Source organism: Melospiza georgiana, chromosome 9, assembly GCF_028018845.1.
Source record: "Melospiza georgiana isolate bMelGeo1 chromosome 9, bMelGeo1.pri, whole genome shotgun sequence".
NCBI classification, from domain to species: Eukaryota; Metazoa; Chordata; class Aves; order Passeriformes; family Passerellidae; genus Melospiza; species Melospiza georgiana.
The window spans coordinates 7,697,290-7,712,178 of record NC_080438.1 but is presented as its reverse complement, the minus strand read 5'-3'; the positions used below and the strand labels follow the sequence as shown (position 1 = coordinate 7,712,178).

The window sequence follows — 14,889 nt, the reverse complement described above, 5'->3', positions numbered from 1 at the left end:
CTTAATGTTCCAAAATAATTACAGAAGTTTCATTTGCCACTGGGGAGTAAAATCTATGAAGAATTTGTAGTGGTAAATCTTCAGGAAGGGTAAAAAGAAATGTTAGTCATCCTTCAAATTTAGGGATGTGGAAGAACTCAGCTGAGCATTTCGGCTGAATGCTTGTTCCATGCCTTTCAAGATTATCTTACTGATATGAGTGGCATGTGCTATAGGATATATCCAAGCTGTCGGATATATCCCAGCTGAAATTTCCCCACCATGTTTCCTTCCAGCCCGAAGACTCTGGGAGTTACACCTGCATAGCCACCAACGCTGCTGGGGAGGACACGCACACGGTCACCCTGACAGTGCACGTGCTCCCAGCTTTCACTGAACTGCCTGGAGACATAGCCTTGACCAAAGGAGAACAGCTCAGGTTAACCTGCAAAGCAACTGGGGTACCTGTCCCCAGAATAACATGGACCTTTAACAATAACATCATTCCAGGTGAGTCCCTGATGGCCATTTGGCTGCAGATTATTTTCCCCTGTGCAGCATTGCATTTTAGGGCAGGGAAGAAGAAAACTGTAGCTGGAATAAACTGTTAGTGATTGTGTGAGGAATAGCTTTAGTGTTAATGCAGTTATGTAATCGAACGGCCTCTGAGACAGAGCTGTAAGGTGATTAAAAGATGATCCCTCTTCCGTAGCCAATAATGTAGCACATTAAAAACATTCCTATCTGATGGTATTTACTCAGCATCAGCAATTGATGCTCAAAGTCACGGGGTAGCTGAAGTGAACTGGTGCATGTGGGCAAACGTCACAGCAGTGACTTCCTGTGCATTCCTGGAGTGCCTCAAGGATGCACAATACCCCATGGCTGTGCTGCTGAGAGTGCACAGATCCAAGCAGTCTGTGAGCTGTGTACATGGCAATCCCTGCAATGACCCTTTCTTTCCCTGCTCTCCCTCCAGCACAGTACGACGATGTCAACGGGCACAGTGAGCTGCTCATCGAGAGGGTGTCCAAGGAGGACTCTGGGACTTATGTGTGCTCTGCAGAGAACACTGTGGGCTCTGTCAAGGCCATTGGCTTTGTGTATGTCAAAGGTACATGAAATTCAGCAGCTGTGCTTGTTGCTGGACAGCTCCATGTAACCCACTGGGTTTGGATAGTGGAGTTGGAATGGAACAGGTGGGGAGGGACCTTATGAGGTTTTCATCCAGTGCCTCCCCTGCCGTGAGTAGGGACACCTTCCACTAGGCTGCTCCAAGCCCCATCCAATCTGAGCTTGGGCACTTCCAGTGATCCAGGGGCAGCCACAGCTTCTCTGGACAACCTGTGCCAGAGCCTCACCACCCTCACAGGGAAGAATTTCCCCCTAGTATCCACTTTGAACCTACTTGCTCTAAGTTTAAAGCCATTCCCCCTAGTATATAATACCTTGCCAATGGCTAAATGGGAAAAATCTGAACAGGTTGAAATTCCCCCTTCAGAAAGTCAGAGCTGAGTGATCCCTGTCAGCAGTTCTCAATTAGGCACATTTTATTTTGGCTCTACTATTTCTCTGCCATCTCTTGTTTTTTAAGAGCCTCCAGTCTTCAAAGGGGATTATCACTCCAGCAGAATTGAGCCCTTGGGTGGCAATGCCATGTTGAATTGTGAAGTCAGGGGAGATCCCCCTCCAACCATCCAGTGGAGCAGAAAAGGAGTGGGAGTTCAGATTAGCAACAGGATCCGACAGCTTGGGAATGGTTCCCTTGCTATCTATGGCACTGTGGTGAGTCCTGCCCCTGTACTGTGAGTGCCTGCTTTGAACTTGATTGATAAAGATGTTCCTGATCATACTGGTTTGAAGGAGTCAGGCTAGACATTTATCCTTTTTTTGCTTTCACCTTTAACAAATGTTTTAATTCAGACTGGAATTAGATTCAAATTGTTGAGGCAAAAATCCCCTCTGACAGGGTCAGAGTTCTCCCTGCTTGTCAGAAGGACTGAATTTACATACTAATGGTTGGTGTGTGAGATCCTGGGCATGACCAGTTAATGGGACCTTTGCTCCTGGCCTTAAGAGAGCCTGGCTTCTACAGGTCAGCTGAAAAGCAATTGCATTCTCCTTGTGCAAATCTCTTATTCCAAATCTAAATTCCTAATCTGAACAGCAAGACTCCTATTTCTCCCCATGTACTCATGTCTGTATTTTGAATTGGGATTAAAATTCCCTGCCAGGAGGGGCCTTGAAGACTGAGCCCCTGTTTTGTTCCTCAGAATGAAGATGCTGGTGACTACAAGTGCGTGGCGACCAATGACGTGGGTGTGGTGGAGCGCAGCCTGACACTGACCCTGCAGAGTAAGGCTCAAAGGGAGGCTTCGTGCCCCTTAAGGGAGTGAAAACTGCCTGTGGGGAGGTGCAGGCAGCTCCTGGGGGAGTGTTTCAGGGTGGGCACTGCCCTGGAGGTCTGGACTCATCTCCTCTTTCACAGAATTGTAGAAGGGCTTGGGTTGGAAGGGACTTTAAAGATCAGCTGCTGTGGGCAGGGATACCTTCCACTAGAGCTGGTTGGTCCTTGAACACTACCAGGGATGAGGCAGCCAAGAGCTTCTCTGGGTATCTTTCATTATGAATATAATGAAATATATTTCATTAGAGAATCTGGTCTAAGCTATGATTGAAGTCAAAGAAGAGACAGGGATGTAAAGAGTGGTTGAGCCTCATTGTAGAAACCAGAGTGGAATGAACTGAATCACTCTCTGAAAGGGGCCTGTTTCTCTTAGTTCACTCCATACAACTGGAATAAACTAGACTCTCAACTTATATGAGGTGAATCCTAATTCTCATTGACAATATTTTAGTTTTGGCAAAAATAGTATGTTAGAGTTTTTTTTGCTAGTGGGGTAATTTCTAAATATGCCCTTCCTATTGTAGCCTCAAGCATTGTGAGTCTGTTCCTTACCTCTCAATTGTCTCTGGATATGAATAATAGCATCTTCCTGTGGGTTTTATTAAAAACAACCCATTTTAGCAATAAAGAAGAGCATGGGCTCTTATAGCTGGGCCTTCAACTCAGCTTTAGTCCTCAGATTGCTGCATGTTCAAACCAGCTTGTTGGCATTGTAGCCTGTCTGTTTGGTGGCACTTCGGGACGCAGTTTAGTGGTAAATATCAGTGGTGGTGCTGGGTTGATAGTTGGACTTGATGATCTGTTTTGCAACTTTAAGGATTCTGTGTTTCTATTTAGCCAGCAGGGGATCAGCAATAATAATTTTAGTCAAAGTAAACTGACTGGGGATTTCTCTGCACTCACTTCAGTACTAAATCAATCAGACCTGTGCTCGTGTGCTGTCACCCAAAGAGCCCTTTCTCTTCAGGCCCCCCAGTGATCACTGTAGAACCGGTGGGGACGGTGCTGGAGGCCGGTGCCACGGCGGTGCTGGACTGCCAGGCCAGGGGAGAGCCCCCTCCTGCCATCAGCTGGTCCCGCCAGGGCCAGCCCCTGCTGGACAGTGACAGAGTGACCCTGCTGCCCAACGGCTCCCTGCGCATCGCCGCGCTGCACAGGGAGGACACCTCCCAGTACGAGTGCGTGGCCAGGAACCTCCTGGGCTCTGTCCTCGTCACAGTGCCCCTCACTGTGCAGGGTAAGTGCACAAAACAGCAGAGTCACTTTGAAGCTGGGAGATGACAGCATTAATCTGCATCAAATGTGGTCAACATTCATCTTGCCCACGTTTTATGGATGAGATGTTTGATCTTATTTTCTTTATAAGCATTAAGTCTAGGGTGAGCCTAGTCTAAAGTGTCAGTGGGGTTCTCTTTAATTTTAATAAAATTAAATTTTGTTCTATTATACTCATCCAGCTGGGAGAAACAGAGGCTGTGAAGGCTGAGAGACAAAAATTATGACTAAAAGATCTTGAGTCAGATCCTGTCCTCAGAACACGTCATAACTGAACTGTGCCTCTAAAGAAAATAGGAGCATATGCAGTAATTGTCTTTGAACTATGGCAAGAGATTTGTACACAGAAATGACATGAAGTGAGGTGGATTTCCAGGGGTCAGGAGGTGCAGATTTCACTTCTCTGTGCCGGCCTAAGGGAGCTGCAGGCCCCAGCAGTGCCCAGCAGCATCCCCGCTCCCGTTGCAGTGCACGGCGGGTTTTCCAGCTGGCTGGAATGGCGGGCGTGCAGCGTCACCTGTGGCCAGGGTGTGCAGGAGCGCGTCCGGCAGTGCGACAGCCCCGTGCCAGCCAACGGGGGCCGCGGCTGCCAGGGGCCCCACAGCGACCTGCGCAGCTGCCACCGCCAGCCCTGCCCAGGTACTGCTGCTGACACACTGTCCCACACGGGTCTGGGTTGGAGGGACCCCAAAGCCCACCCAGTGCCACCTCTGCCGTGGGCAGGGACACCTTCCACTGGCCCAGGCTGCTCCATCCAACCTAGCCTGGGACACCTCCTGGGACCCTGGGGCAGCCACAGCTTCTCTGGACACCCTGTGCCAGGGCCTGCCCACCCTCACAGGGAACAATTCCTTCCAAATACCTAATCTAAGTATCTCCTCTTCTAATTTAAAACCATGTCCTATTGCTGTCTGCCCATCTAAGTCTCTCTCCCTCTATTTTGTAAACCCCATTTAAGTCCTGAAAAACCACAATGAATTGACACTTTTAATGTGCCTTGTATTAAATGCCCAAACAATGAACTTTTATCACCATGGATCTTGATGGCAGATTAGTTTTTCTAAGTAGTTGTAATTAATTTTGGAAAGAAAGAGAAAAGTTCAATAAATACTGCAAAAATATTGTTTAATGAAAGCTGGGCTTTTTCTGGTCCTTAGTGGATGGGAGCTGGTCGGAGTGGGGGCTGTGGGACGAGTGTTCAAGGAGCTGTGGCCAAGGGAACAGGACAAGGAGCAGGACCTGCAGCAACCCCCCAGCTCAGCACGGAGGGAAGCCCTGTGAGGGCAGCGCTCTGGAGTCAGTCATGTGCAACCTTAGGCCTTGCCCAGGTAAGAGAAGATTAATTTAACTTTATTTGCATGAGGGGCTTCACATACAGGTCTCTTTGTTTCTCCAAGCCCAAATTATCTCAGGTTATTTTTAGTTGTTCATTATTTATTTTTTTTAAATTGAATGGCACAAGTTCTTGGAAATAGGAATCACAAAAGTAATCGTAAGAAATTTCAGCAATTTCTTTATTTTAATTATTTTTATACCAGTAAAAATATTAATTTGTATTTTACTGTTTTCCAGTACTTGTTACCCACATCCTGACAATTTAAATTTTCTCTACTCTAAACCTATCCTGCAAAGGCAGTTGAAATAAGAAAAGAACCAAACCCAAACCACCAACTATTTAAAGCTATGTAAAAATGATTGTTAATAATTTAAGACCTTATCTGTGTATCTTCCTCTGTTGTTATAATTTTTAGCCACATTTTGCTCCCAACCACCTGAATGTTCAAATTTCCTTCCTGTCTCATGAGTATGTCCCACATTTTACAGGTTGTAGTTTATTCAGAGCCTTTACCACTGTCATGTTCCCTTGTGTACAATTTGCAGTTTGATTTTTCAGTTTTTCCCTGGCTCTGCTGCCACTGTGATGCCAAATACTCATCCATAGGCCTGAGACTCATTCCTCTAGGTTTTGGCAGGAAAATCAACTCGGGCTGCTGCTCTCTGGCAGCTTTTAGCCAGGCTGCCTTGGCCCTGCTCAAGCCTCCATCCTACCCAGGGAATTGGGAAACTCCAGATTTAATTAAGTGTTCAGTTGTGATGTTTCACGATGGTGGTGAGGTGATGCAGCTAAAAAACAGAAAGGGAAGGGTCAATCATTGCTTGTCAAAGTGCTGATTGTTTGGGCCACTGCTCATGGCATTTTGTGGGGGATTTGGGATATCCCAGGAGTGTGTCTGTTCTGGGGCAGTGTGTGGGATCAGGGATATGCCAGGTGTGTGTCTATTGTGGGGCAGTGTGTGGGATCAGGGATATCCCAGGTCTCTGTTCTGGGGCAGTGTGTGGGATCAGGGATATCCTGGCTGTGTGCCCGTTCTGGGGCATTGTGTGGGATCAGGGATATCCCGGCTGTGTGCCCGTTCTGGGGCCGTGTGTGGGATCAGGGATATCCCGGCTGTGTGCCCGTTCTGGGGCCGTGTGTGGGATCAGGGATATCCCGGCTGTGTGCCTGTTGTGGGGCCGTGTGTGGGATCAGGGATATCCCGGCTGTGTGCCCGTTCTGGGCGGTGTTTACCTAGCTGTGCTGCCCTTGCAGTGGCCGGCGAGTGGAGCCCCTGGGGGCCGTGGGGGCCGTGCAGCACCACGTGCGGGAAGGGCAGCCAGACGCGGCCGCGGCTCTGCACCAGCCCGGCCCCGGCGCACGGCGGCCCCCGCTGCCCGGGCCCCGACACGCAGCTCCAGCTGTGCTTCCGCCGCCGCTGCCCAGGTGAGACCGAGCTTCTCCTTCCCTCTGCCCGTTCTGCTTCGCTCGTGGTTAACACTTTCTCGTTGTAAAAGTCTAATCCCTGAAAAAACTCCCCTTCAAGCTTTTTATTGTCACTGACTCTGTCACTACATAGCATCTGCTATAGACCCTGCAAATGGACCCCACCTCTTGTCCAGGTGAACACCCTTAAGTCTCCCAGAGAGATAGCTTTAAGGTCTCTTCCAACCCTAAGCTGCTCCAGCCCTGAGAGCAGCTCTGGGGCCTCCTCTGGACCCTCTCCAGAAGCTTCATGTTCTTCCCGTGCTTCTGGACCCGGGGCTGGAGCAGCTCTGCAGTGGGGTCTCACCTGAGAAGGGCAGACAGGCAGAATCGTCTCTTCCCTGCTACCCACACTGGGGGATCAGCCCAGGGCATGGGGGGTTCTGGTTCCACCTCACATGCCAAGGGCTGGTCCAGCTCTCTCCCACCCCCAGGTCCCTGGGGAGAAATCCCTGAGTAGCTGAGATGCTGTAGAGAGGCAGAGCTATCCATGCTCAGCTTTCCCCAGTGTAGCACTGCTGTGCTGTGTTGCTGCTGGAGTCAAGGGCTGTCACTGCTGTGCCTCTCTCCCCAGTGGATGGGAAGTGGTCCCCATGGAGCAGCTGGAGCTCCTGCAGCGTGTCCTGCGGGGGAGGCAGCAGGCAGAGGACGCGCCACTGCTCCGACCCGGCCCCACAGTTTGGAGGACACAAATGTGAGGGAAGTGACATACAAATGGATTTTTGCAACAGTGATCCTTGCCCAGGTGAGTGCTTTGGGTTGGGCTGTTCGCGCACTCTCTGGGTTTGGTTGTTTTCTTTTGGGAGAAAGAAAACGAAGAAGTTACTCTCCAACAAAAGTACTTTCCCAGCTTGACTGTCTGGTTTTAAATCCCTGTGGAAGATCAAATCTGACTTATTCCTGTAGTTCATGGCAACTGGGGCCCGTGGAGCAGCTGGGGAACTTGCAGTCGGACGTGCAACGGAGGCCAGACAAGGCGGTACCGGAGCTGTGACAACCCACGGCCGGCCAGCGGCGGCAGGGCCTGTGCTGGGGCTGACGTGCAGATCCAGAGGTGCAGCACGGACCTGTGCCCAGGTCAGTGCTCACGGCAGCAGTGACAGTGCAGCTTTCCCTGGGAGGCATCAGGGGATATGCCACATGAGGAATGTAGGTCACCTGTGGAAGTGTCCCAGGCCAGGTTGGACTGGGCTTGGAGCAACCTGGGACAGGGGAAGGTGTCCCTGCCTGTGGTAGGGGTGGGACTGAATGAACTTTAAGGTCTCTTCCGACCCAAACCAGTCTGGGATTGTGTGTTTCTGATGGCAGGAGTGTTCAACACCTGTCTGTTAAAATGATTTTGTTTTCCTTTGAGCTATTCCTTTAGAACTTTGGTTCCTCCAAGGAAGGAATTGACTTCAGCATAACCAATGCAGCCTGAAGCATTTAAACTGAAAAATTCCTTTCTTCATTCTTTGTTCTGCAGTGGATGGAAACTGGGGGCAGTGGCAATCATGGAGCCAGTGCTCTGCTTCCTGTGGAGGAGGAGAGCAGACCCGGGTGCGCCTGTGCAGCAGCCCAGCCCCATTGAATCGTGGCCGTCCTTGCCCTGGGGACTCCTCCCAGATATCCAGGTGCAACACCCAATCGTGTCCTGGTGAGTATTTACAGCCTGCATGCAGTGACACTGTGCTGAAAGCCTGTGGCACTCCTGATTTCACTGGTGCTGTCTCTCATCTTGGCCAGTTGATTGGGTAATTTAATTGTTTGGGCTTAAATCTGCCCTGCAACTAAAGCCCAGTTCTCTCTCCCCTAAAATACCCAACAGCACTTATCACATGGGGTTGTGTTTTGCCTCTCCTCTATCCCCTGCACAGGTGGGCCTGCACGTGCCAAGGGCAGCATCATTGGCAATATCAATGATGTGGAATTTGGGATTGCTTTCCTGAACGCCACAGTAACAGACAGCCTGGATTCTGACACCAGAGTGATACAGGCAGAGATCACAAACGTCCCTCGGACCCTGGGTAGGCCTCTTTGATTTGGATCAATTTTTTCTCTGAATGCACCAATACCTATGGTCTTCTGCTTTAAATCTGAAGGGTTACACTAGTTCTAGATCTTCATATTCAGCTCCTGTGTATGTGGGTCTGTGATGAGATCAAAGCTCCCCGATTTTCTGTGATGTTTCCTTCAGGCCCAGCGATGAGAAAGCTCGTTTCCATACTCAGCCCCGTTTATTGGACAACTGCCAAAGAAATTGGGGAAGCAATGAATGGGTTTACACTCACTGACGCTGTCTTCAAGAGAGAAACTCAAGTGGAGTTTGCAACTGGTGAGTTGCCTGGGATAGATCAGCTCTTTGTGTGCCCAGTAAGCCAGACAGAGGCTGCATTTCTGAAAAGACAGCAGAGGACCATTGCTGAAATTTGGGTCTTGTGTTTACACTAATGTTTTCAGACTGACTGTAGCCTTCTGAGGCTTTATTCCAACTTTTAGAGCTGTACTTTGAAATATGTCTTGTTTTTTCTCATGGGCATGGTACACGTTACAAAATGTAAGTAGAAATAACTAGTCAGGGGACTCCAGTTTTGATTCCATGTGGCTGTTGGGAGTCACTGTTGGGAATGTGTGCCAAATGAATGTGCTGTTAAACCGCCAGGTGAGATCCTGCGCATGACGCACGTCGCCCGGGGCCTGGACACGGACGGGGCCCTGCTGCTGGATGTTGTTGTGAGTGGCCACGTGCTGCAACTCCAGTCGGTGGCTGATGTCAGTGTCAAGGTAAAGCTGCTTCAGGTACCACACCTGCCCTCGTGCATCTGTACTTCTCTCACCCAGAGGAAAGCAGGAAACACTGAGTCCTGCAACCTTCCGTACTGTATGTGACTTCTTTTGGGCCTGGTTGAACTGATGATGCTGATGTTGCCTTTGAAAGCAGAAAGTTCTCATGAGGAGGGTGGTGTTGGTCTCTCAAGAGTTTGAGGTGTTGGCAGGTAGTGTTGAGGAGGGTCTACAGGGCAGTTATTGAGGGTTGCTTTGGGCAGAGCTAGAAAGGTTTCTAGAGGCATCTTTAGGCTCTCTTAGTAATTAGTAACAGTATTTTACTGTATTAATCCCACCATACAACAAATATACCAGAAGTTGTTGATATTTTGGATAACTGCAATATGAAGTCTGCCCAATATAATAGTATGTCCAATATGCCCTCTTGAGTGGCAGGATTTCTCTCCATCACTTCTTTATTTAGCACATTTGTCAGCATCTGACTTTGAATAAAAGCCAAATATTTAGACCTCAAAAGATTGTTATTGAGGAGTAAGATATTTTTTAGAAATCCTCTGCTGTGGCTTCCACCATGAGGATCCTCAGTACTTCAGTCTGAATCTTTTTTTAAACTAATAGGCCAGGCAGTGTAAAGATTCAGCAGTTAAAATAAGAGTGAAACGGACCCATGCATGTGCAATACCCTTTGTTCAGCAGTTAAGATGAGCCCCTTTCTCCAAGCACATCTCCCAGCTCTGAAGCCCAGGCCCAGGTGGTGCTGGTGTGGGAGCAGCTGAAGGCCAGGGTTGTGTTGCAGGATTACACAGAGGATTACATCCAGACGGGCCCTGGGCAGCTGCACGCGCACTCCACGCGGCTCTTCGCGGCAGACGGGGTCAGCGTTCCCTACACGTGGAACCACTCCATCGCCTACGACCCCTCCAAGGGCAGGATGCCCTTCCTGGTGCAGACCCTGCGCGCTGCCTCCATCACCACAGAGTACCACCCGCTGCAGGAGGCCGTGGCTTTCACAATCCAGGCTTCCATTGCAAAAGGTATTGTTCTAGCCTTCCCAGGAATCAGACTATGGGGAAAGACTGTCCTCTCTTCCTAGAATTCATTGAGTCACCCATAGCTTCTGTGAAACTTGGGTAGCTTTAGTGTAGATCCCAGCACCTAACAGTCTTGTTGATGTACCCCTAAATTAACTCTTAGCTAGCATTGACAACTACTGACTTTTATGAACCTGAGTGACCAAAGGGGATGGGCATGGATTTGGGTGAGCAAATTTTCCTTTGAGAAGCTCTAATGAGCAAACTGGCCTGTTACTTCTTTTAACGCTATTTGGTTTTGTTCGGTTTTTTTTTGTTTTTTTTAATGTGGTAGGGAAATTACTCTGGTTTGGAAGAAAAAGAAACAGAGGGATTGCCTCAGTCTTTCTTTTCAGTAACAAGATTCTAAATTAAGTAAAATAAGGTTTACCCTCTTGCCAGACAAGGGGCTCATTGTACAATTTGAAAACCAAATACAATTTTTTCTAATTTAAAAAGAGATCTGATAAAAGGGAGTCTCTGGGTCATGATATGCCTGTGATTAGATCTGGCTAAGCCTTTACTGAACTAGCATTTATTTCCTCCAACAATTAAGATGCTGGTGTTTGGGATTTTTTTAAATTTCAGTTTTCAAGCAGCCAAAGCCCTGTGTCCTTTGAGGAGTCTCTCCCTGAATTTTTCATTGCAGTTTGTAGTACATGGTTGTGTTCTTCTACAGTGACCTCCTAAGATTTGTGACATGATGATTTGTTTGGTTTGGGTCTATTGTCCTCCTTCTATGTGAAGTAAAACTGAATGGTCTCTATTCTTTCAACAAGAAACTTTCCAGGATGCATTAGGCTGGGAGGGAACTTGCAGCTCACTCTGAGGGGGCCCCAGTGTTACTCAAACCAGCACAAGCCATGCAGTACTGACTTCTAGTGCCAAAGTAGAAAAAAAACTAAAGGCTGGATTTAAAAGTTTCTGGTTTGGTGTTGAAATATAATAAATACACACAAGTGACACGTGCTTCCTTTATCATACAGGGGATAGGAGCAACCAGTGTCCTGCAGGGTTTGCTTTGGACTCATCTGGGCCTTACTGCTCAGGTAAGGACTGACATGGCTGGGTGTGACCATGGACTCCTGGAGTGCTTTGGGTGGGAAGGGGCCTTAAAGATCCCCTATTTCAACCCCTGCCATGGGCAGGGACACCTTCCAGTAGCCCAGGGTGCTCCAAGCCCTGTCCAGCTTGGACTTGGACACTTCTTGGACAGCTTCTCTGGGCACCTTGTGCCAGGGCCTCACCACCCTCCCAGAGAAAACTTCCTTCCCAGTATCCCATCTGTCCCTGCCCTCTGGCAGTGGAAATCCATTCTCTGTGTCCTGCCCCTGCCGGCCTTTGTCCCAAGTCCCTCTCCACTTCTCCTGGAGTCGCTTTAGGCACTGGAAGGGGCTTTAAAGTTTCCAGGAATCCTTCCCTTCTCCAGGTGAACACCCCCAGCTCTCCCAGCCTGGCTCCAGAGCAGAGGGGCTCCAGCCCTTGGCACATCTCCATGGCCTCCTCTGGAGCTGCTCGAAGAGGTCCATGTCCACCTTGTGCTGAGGGCTCCAGAGCTGGGCACAGTATTAAACCACCAGAACCTACATCCCCTTTATTTAGAGTTCAAAGTATGCACATCAAAAAGTGTGAGTAATCCTTGCTAAAAGGGTGTAGGTCCAAGAGCAGCTGAAGATGTTAATTCTGTCCTCAGCTACAATAGGAGTAGTGCCCAGACAGCTTTAAAATCAGTACCCTAGGTACACCTGGAGGACACTGAGCCTGCAGAGCAATGAAGGACTTGGGTGACGTGTGGAGGAAAAGCTGAGTGTTGGCACCTCAGACAGGAGCCCACGTGTTCCTGCTTGGGGGATGGAGGTGGAGAAAAGCGCATGAGTGCTGTCTCTCTAAGAGTCAGGGTTGTTTTAGGGACAAATCATCTGAGATAATTTTGTGGACTTATTTCATTACCTCTTAAAAGATTGCAAATTAAGGGTATTACTGGATCTGGTTTTGCCCTGTGGGCTTTACTAGTTGCACACCTCTGAGGAAGGACCAGATTGGAGTAATTTGATTGAAGTCTCACTGGTTTTTCAAACATTTTCTTGTTCCAGATGAAGACGAATGTGCTGTTGGAAGTCCTTGTTCCCACACCTGTCACAATGCTGTGGGATCCTACTACTGTTCCTGTCCAAAAGGCTTCACCATCTCTGCTGATGGCAGAACCTGTCAGGGTAAGGAAGATGCTGCTAGGGACAGCTTGGATACAAATGCCCCTTAGATAATTGAAGGCCTTAAAATGCCTTAAGAGGCACTTAAATTGCTAAGGAGAGGTTTTATTCGGGCCGTTTTCTCATTGTAAGAACACAATTTATTGGTGATATTCTGTTTCACAGCTGAATGTACTTGCAGTCACGTGTTTCTAGTTGTGGTGCTGAAGGCACAGGTTGGTGTGTCCCTTGCTGGCTGGGCAGGGTTTGCAGCTCATTTCCCATTGCAGACATTGACGAGTGTGCTGTGGGGGGGCAGAGCTGCCATGCAGGACAGGACTGTGAGAACCTGCCTGGCTCCTTCCGCTGTGTGCTGCGCTGCGGGAGCGGCTTCCGACGGACGCCCGACGGCTTCAGCTGCCAAGGTACACCTCGGGGGTCAGCTCTCTGCAGCTGGAAATGCTGCTCTCTGCAGCTGAAACTCACTTTAGAGGGAGCCTCCAAGTACCTGTCTATACATTTTCATTCTTAAGGTTGTGGATTTTGGGGTGTTTGGTTTTTAGGTTTGTTTTGTTTTTGAATCTTTTGCTTCTTCTGTCTTTAGAAATAAATTTAAAATCCTGTCAGGGAAGAAATTAACGTTCTTGGGTTTGTGTCCCATGTGAATTTTCTTGTATAAAGATGGGAGAGCAGCAAACTCCTGAGCAGAACTCAGCCAAAGCCTGCTCAGGTAGTGCCCACAGGGTAAGTCCCAGCCCTGGTGCCAAGGATTTGTGTTGTTCCACAGATATTAACGAGTGTCAAGAGTCCAACTCCTGCCATCAGCGTTGCTTCAATACCGTAGGAAGTTTCCACTGTGGCTGTGACCCAGGATTCCAGCTGAAGGGCAGAAAGTGTGTAGGTAGGGATGAATGTCCATTCCCTCTTTCCAGTAGACAAAGTTCAACATTTACTTGCTGCTCTATTGTCTTATAAAAGAAAATGCTGTTATGGATGTATTTTGGAAACTGTCAAGCAGTACTGAAAGCCAAAGGCAGCAAGAATTGGGTTGACTGATCCATGTGCATGAAATGATTCAATGTGTGGACACAGGGTAATTTCATTACATAATTGAGTCCAATCTTGCTTTTTTTTTTTATTTTGTTCGAATAAGATGTCAATGAGTGCAGGCAGAGTGTGTGCAGGCCTGATCAGCTCTGCAAGAACACCCGTGGTGGCTATAAGTGCATTGATCTGTGTCCCAGTGGAATGACCAAAGCAGAGAATGGGACTTGCATTGGTGAGTAGAAGCATTAATGCACTGTGTGGCTATGGGAAACACAGGGACAATGATGATATTTATTTTTTTAAATGATCCTGAAGATTGTCCATCTCCAGTTATTAATATTTGTACATACTAAAGCACCAACTTCTTTTTGCTTATGGAGCATCTCTGTTTAACTTTCTTTGTAGTTGGTATTAAAAAGCAGATACATCCTTGCTGCCTCTAGTTCTCCACTGTTCTTAAGCAAGAACAGTAAGATTTCCCTTGGTGTCTTTTCTGTGTCGGAACCTTGATTTCTCTCAGTTATTCATTGACTGAATTGTTTTGCTCTGTGGGCATGATTTCTTAAGAGTTTGGCTTAGGAGCACTCAATCAAGATCACAAGTCCCTGCTGCTTATCAGGGAGGGTTTTAAGCACAGCTGATGATGTAGGTGGTACCAAAGCATGGTGGTATCATGTTCCAGTGGAATCATGGGATTATTTGGGCTGGAAGGGACCTTAAAAATCACCTATTTCTACCCCTTGGTGCAAGCAAGGCCACCATTCTCCATCCTGGGTTGCTCCAAGCCCCGTGCAGCCTGTCCTTGGACACGTGCAGGGCTGGAGCAGCCCCAGGTTCCTCCCGCCGCGGGGCTGTTGCAGAGCTGTGGCTGTTGCAGAGCTGTGACTGTTGCCTTGCCGTGTGCCGCAGATGTTGACGAGTGCCGCTCGGGGTCGCACCAGTGCCGCTACAACCAGCTGTGTGAGAACACCCGCGGCAGCTACCGCTGCGTGTGCCCGCGAGGATTCCGCGCCCAGGGCCCCGCCAGGCCCTGCGTGGGTAAGCTGCCACTCACCCCTGTGCTCTGCTTGGCCTGGCTTTCTGCTGCAGAACTCCAGCAGTGCTGTCCCTGGGCGACACCATGCTGTAGAGACACGTTTGCTCTGCATCTCCAGATTGGCCATCTAAAACAAAGTGTTCCGTTCTAAACAAACAGAGCTAAATGGTTCCAAACAGAGATTGCTTTGGGGCTGTACTTTGAAAACAAAGTGTAAGAGGGACTCAGAGCACTGGTGGATGGATGTGGCAAATGACCACTCCACAGGAGGCTTTGGTTATAAAAATCAGGTGGGGTTTGTTGATGTGCCTGGCTGTGCT

The 14,889-nt window shown here is 48.7% G+C and overlaps 1 protein-coding gene across 1 annotated transcript in view; it reads left to right on the top strand.

Moving 5' to 3' along the window:
* HMCN1 (hemicentin 1) overlaps positions 1-14,889 on the top strand; it is a 163,760-nt gene that overhangs the window by 141,381 nt on the left and 7,490 nt on the right. The window contains exons 83-103 of the mRNA XM_058030107.1: positions 276-489; positions 959-1,093; positions 1,574-1,764; positions 2,253-2,334; positions 3,354-3,623; positions 4,130-4,300; positions 4,819-4,989; positions 6,252-6,422; positions 7,036-7,206; positions 7,368-7,538; positions 7,927-8,097; positions 8,318-8,467; positions 8,638-8,775; positions 9,103-9,224; positions 10,024-10,261; positions 11,284-11,346; positions 12,391-12,510; positions 12,777-12,911; positions 13,274-13,387; positions 13,640-13,765; positions 14,443-14,571. Of these exons, the coding sequence (XP_057886090.1) occupies positions 276-489; positions 959-1,093; positions 1,574-1,764; positions 2,253-2,334; positions 3,354-3,623; positions 4,130-4,300; positions 4,819-4,989; positions 6,252-6,422; positions 7,036-7,206; positions 7,368-7,538; positions 7,927-8,097; positions 8,318-8,467; positions 8,638-8,775; positions 9,103-9,224; positions 10,024-10,261; positions 11,284-11,346; positions 12,391-12,510; positions 12,777-12,911; positions 13,274-13,387; positions 13,640-13,765; positions 14,443-14,571 (3,253 nt within the window). The remainder of the gene's footprint in view (positions 1-275; positions 490-958; positions 1,094-1,573; positions 1,765-2,252; positions 2,335-3,353; positions 3,624-4,129; positions 4,301-4,818; positions 4,990-6,251; positions 6,423-7,035; positions 7,207-7,367; positions 7,539-7,926; positions 8,098-8,317; positions 8,468-8,637; positions 8,776-9,102; positions 9,225-10,023; positions 10,262-11,283; positions 11,347-12,390; positions 12,511-12,776; positions 12,912-13,273; positions 13,388-13,639; positions 13,766-14,442; positions 14,572-14,889) is intronic.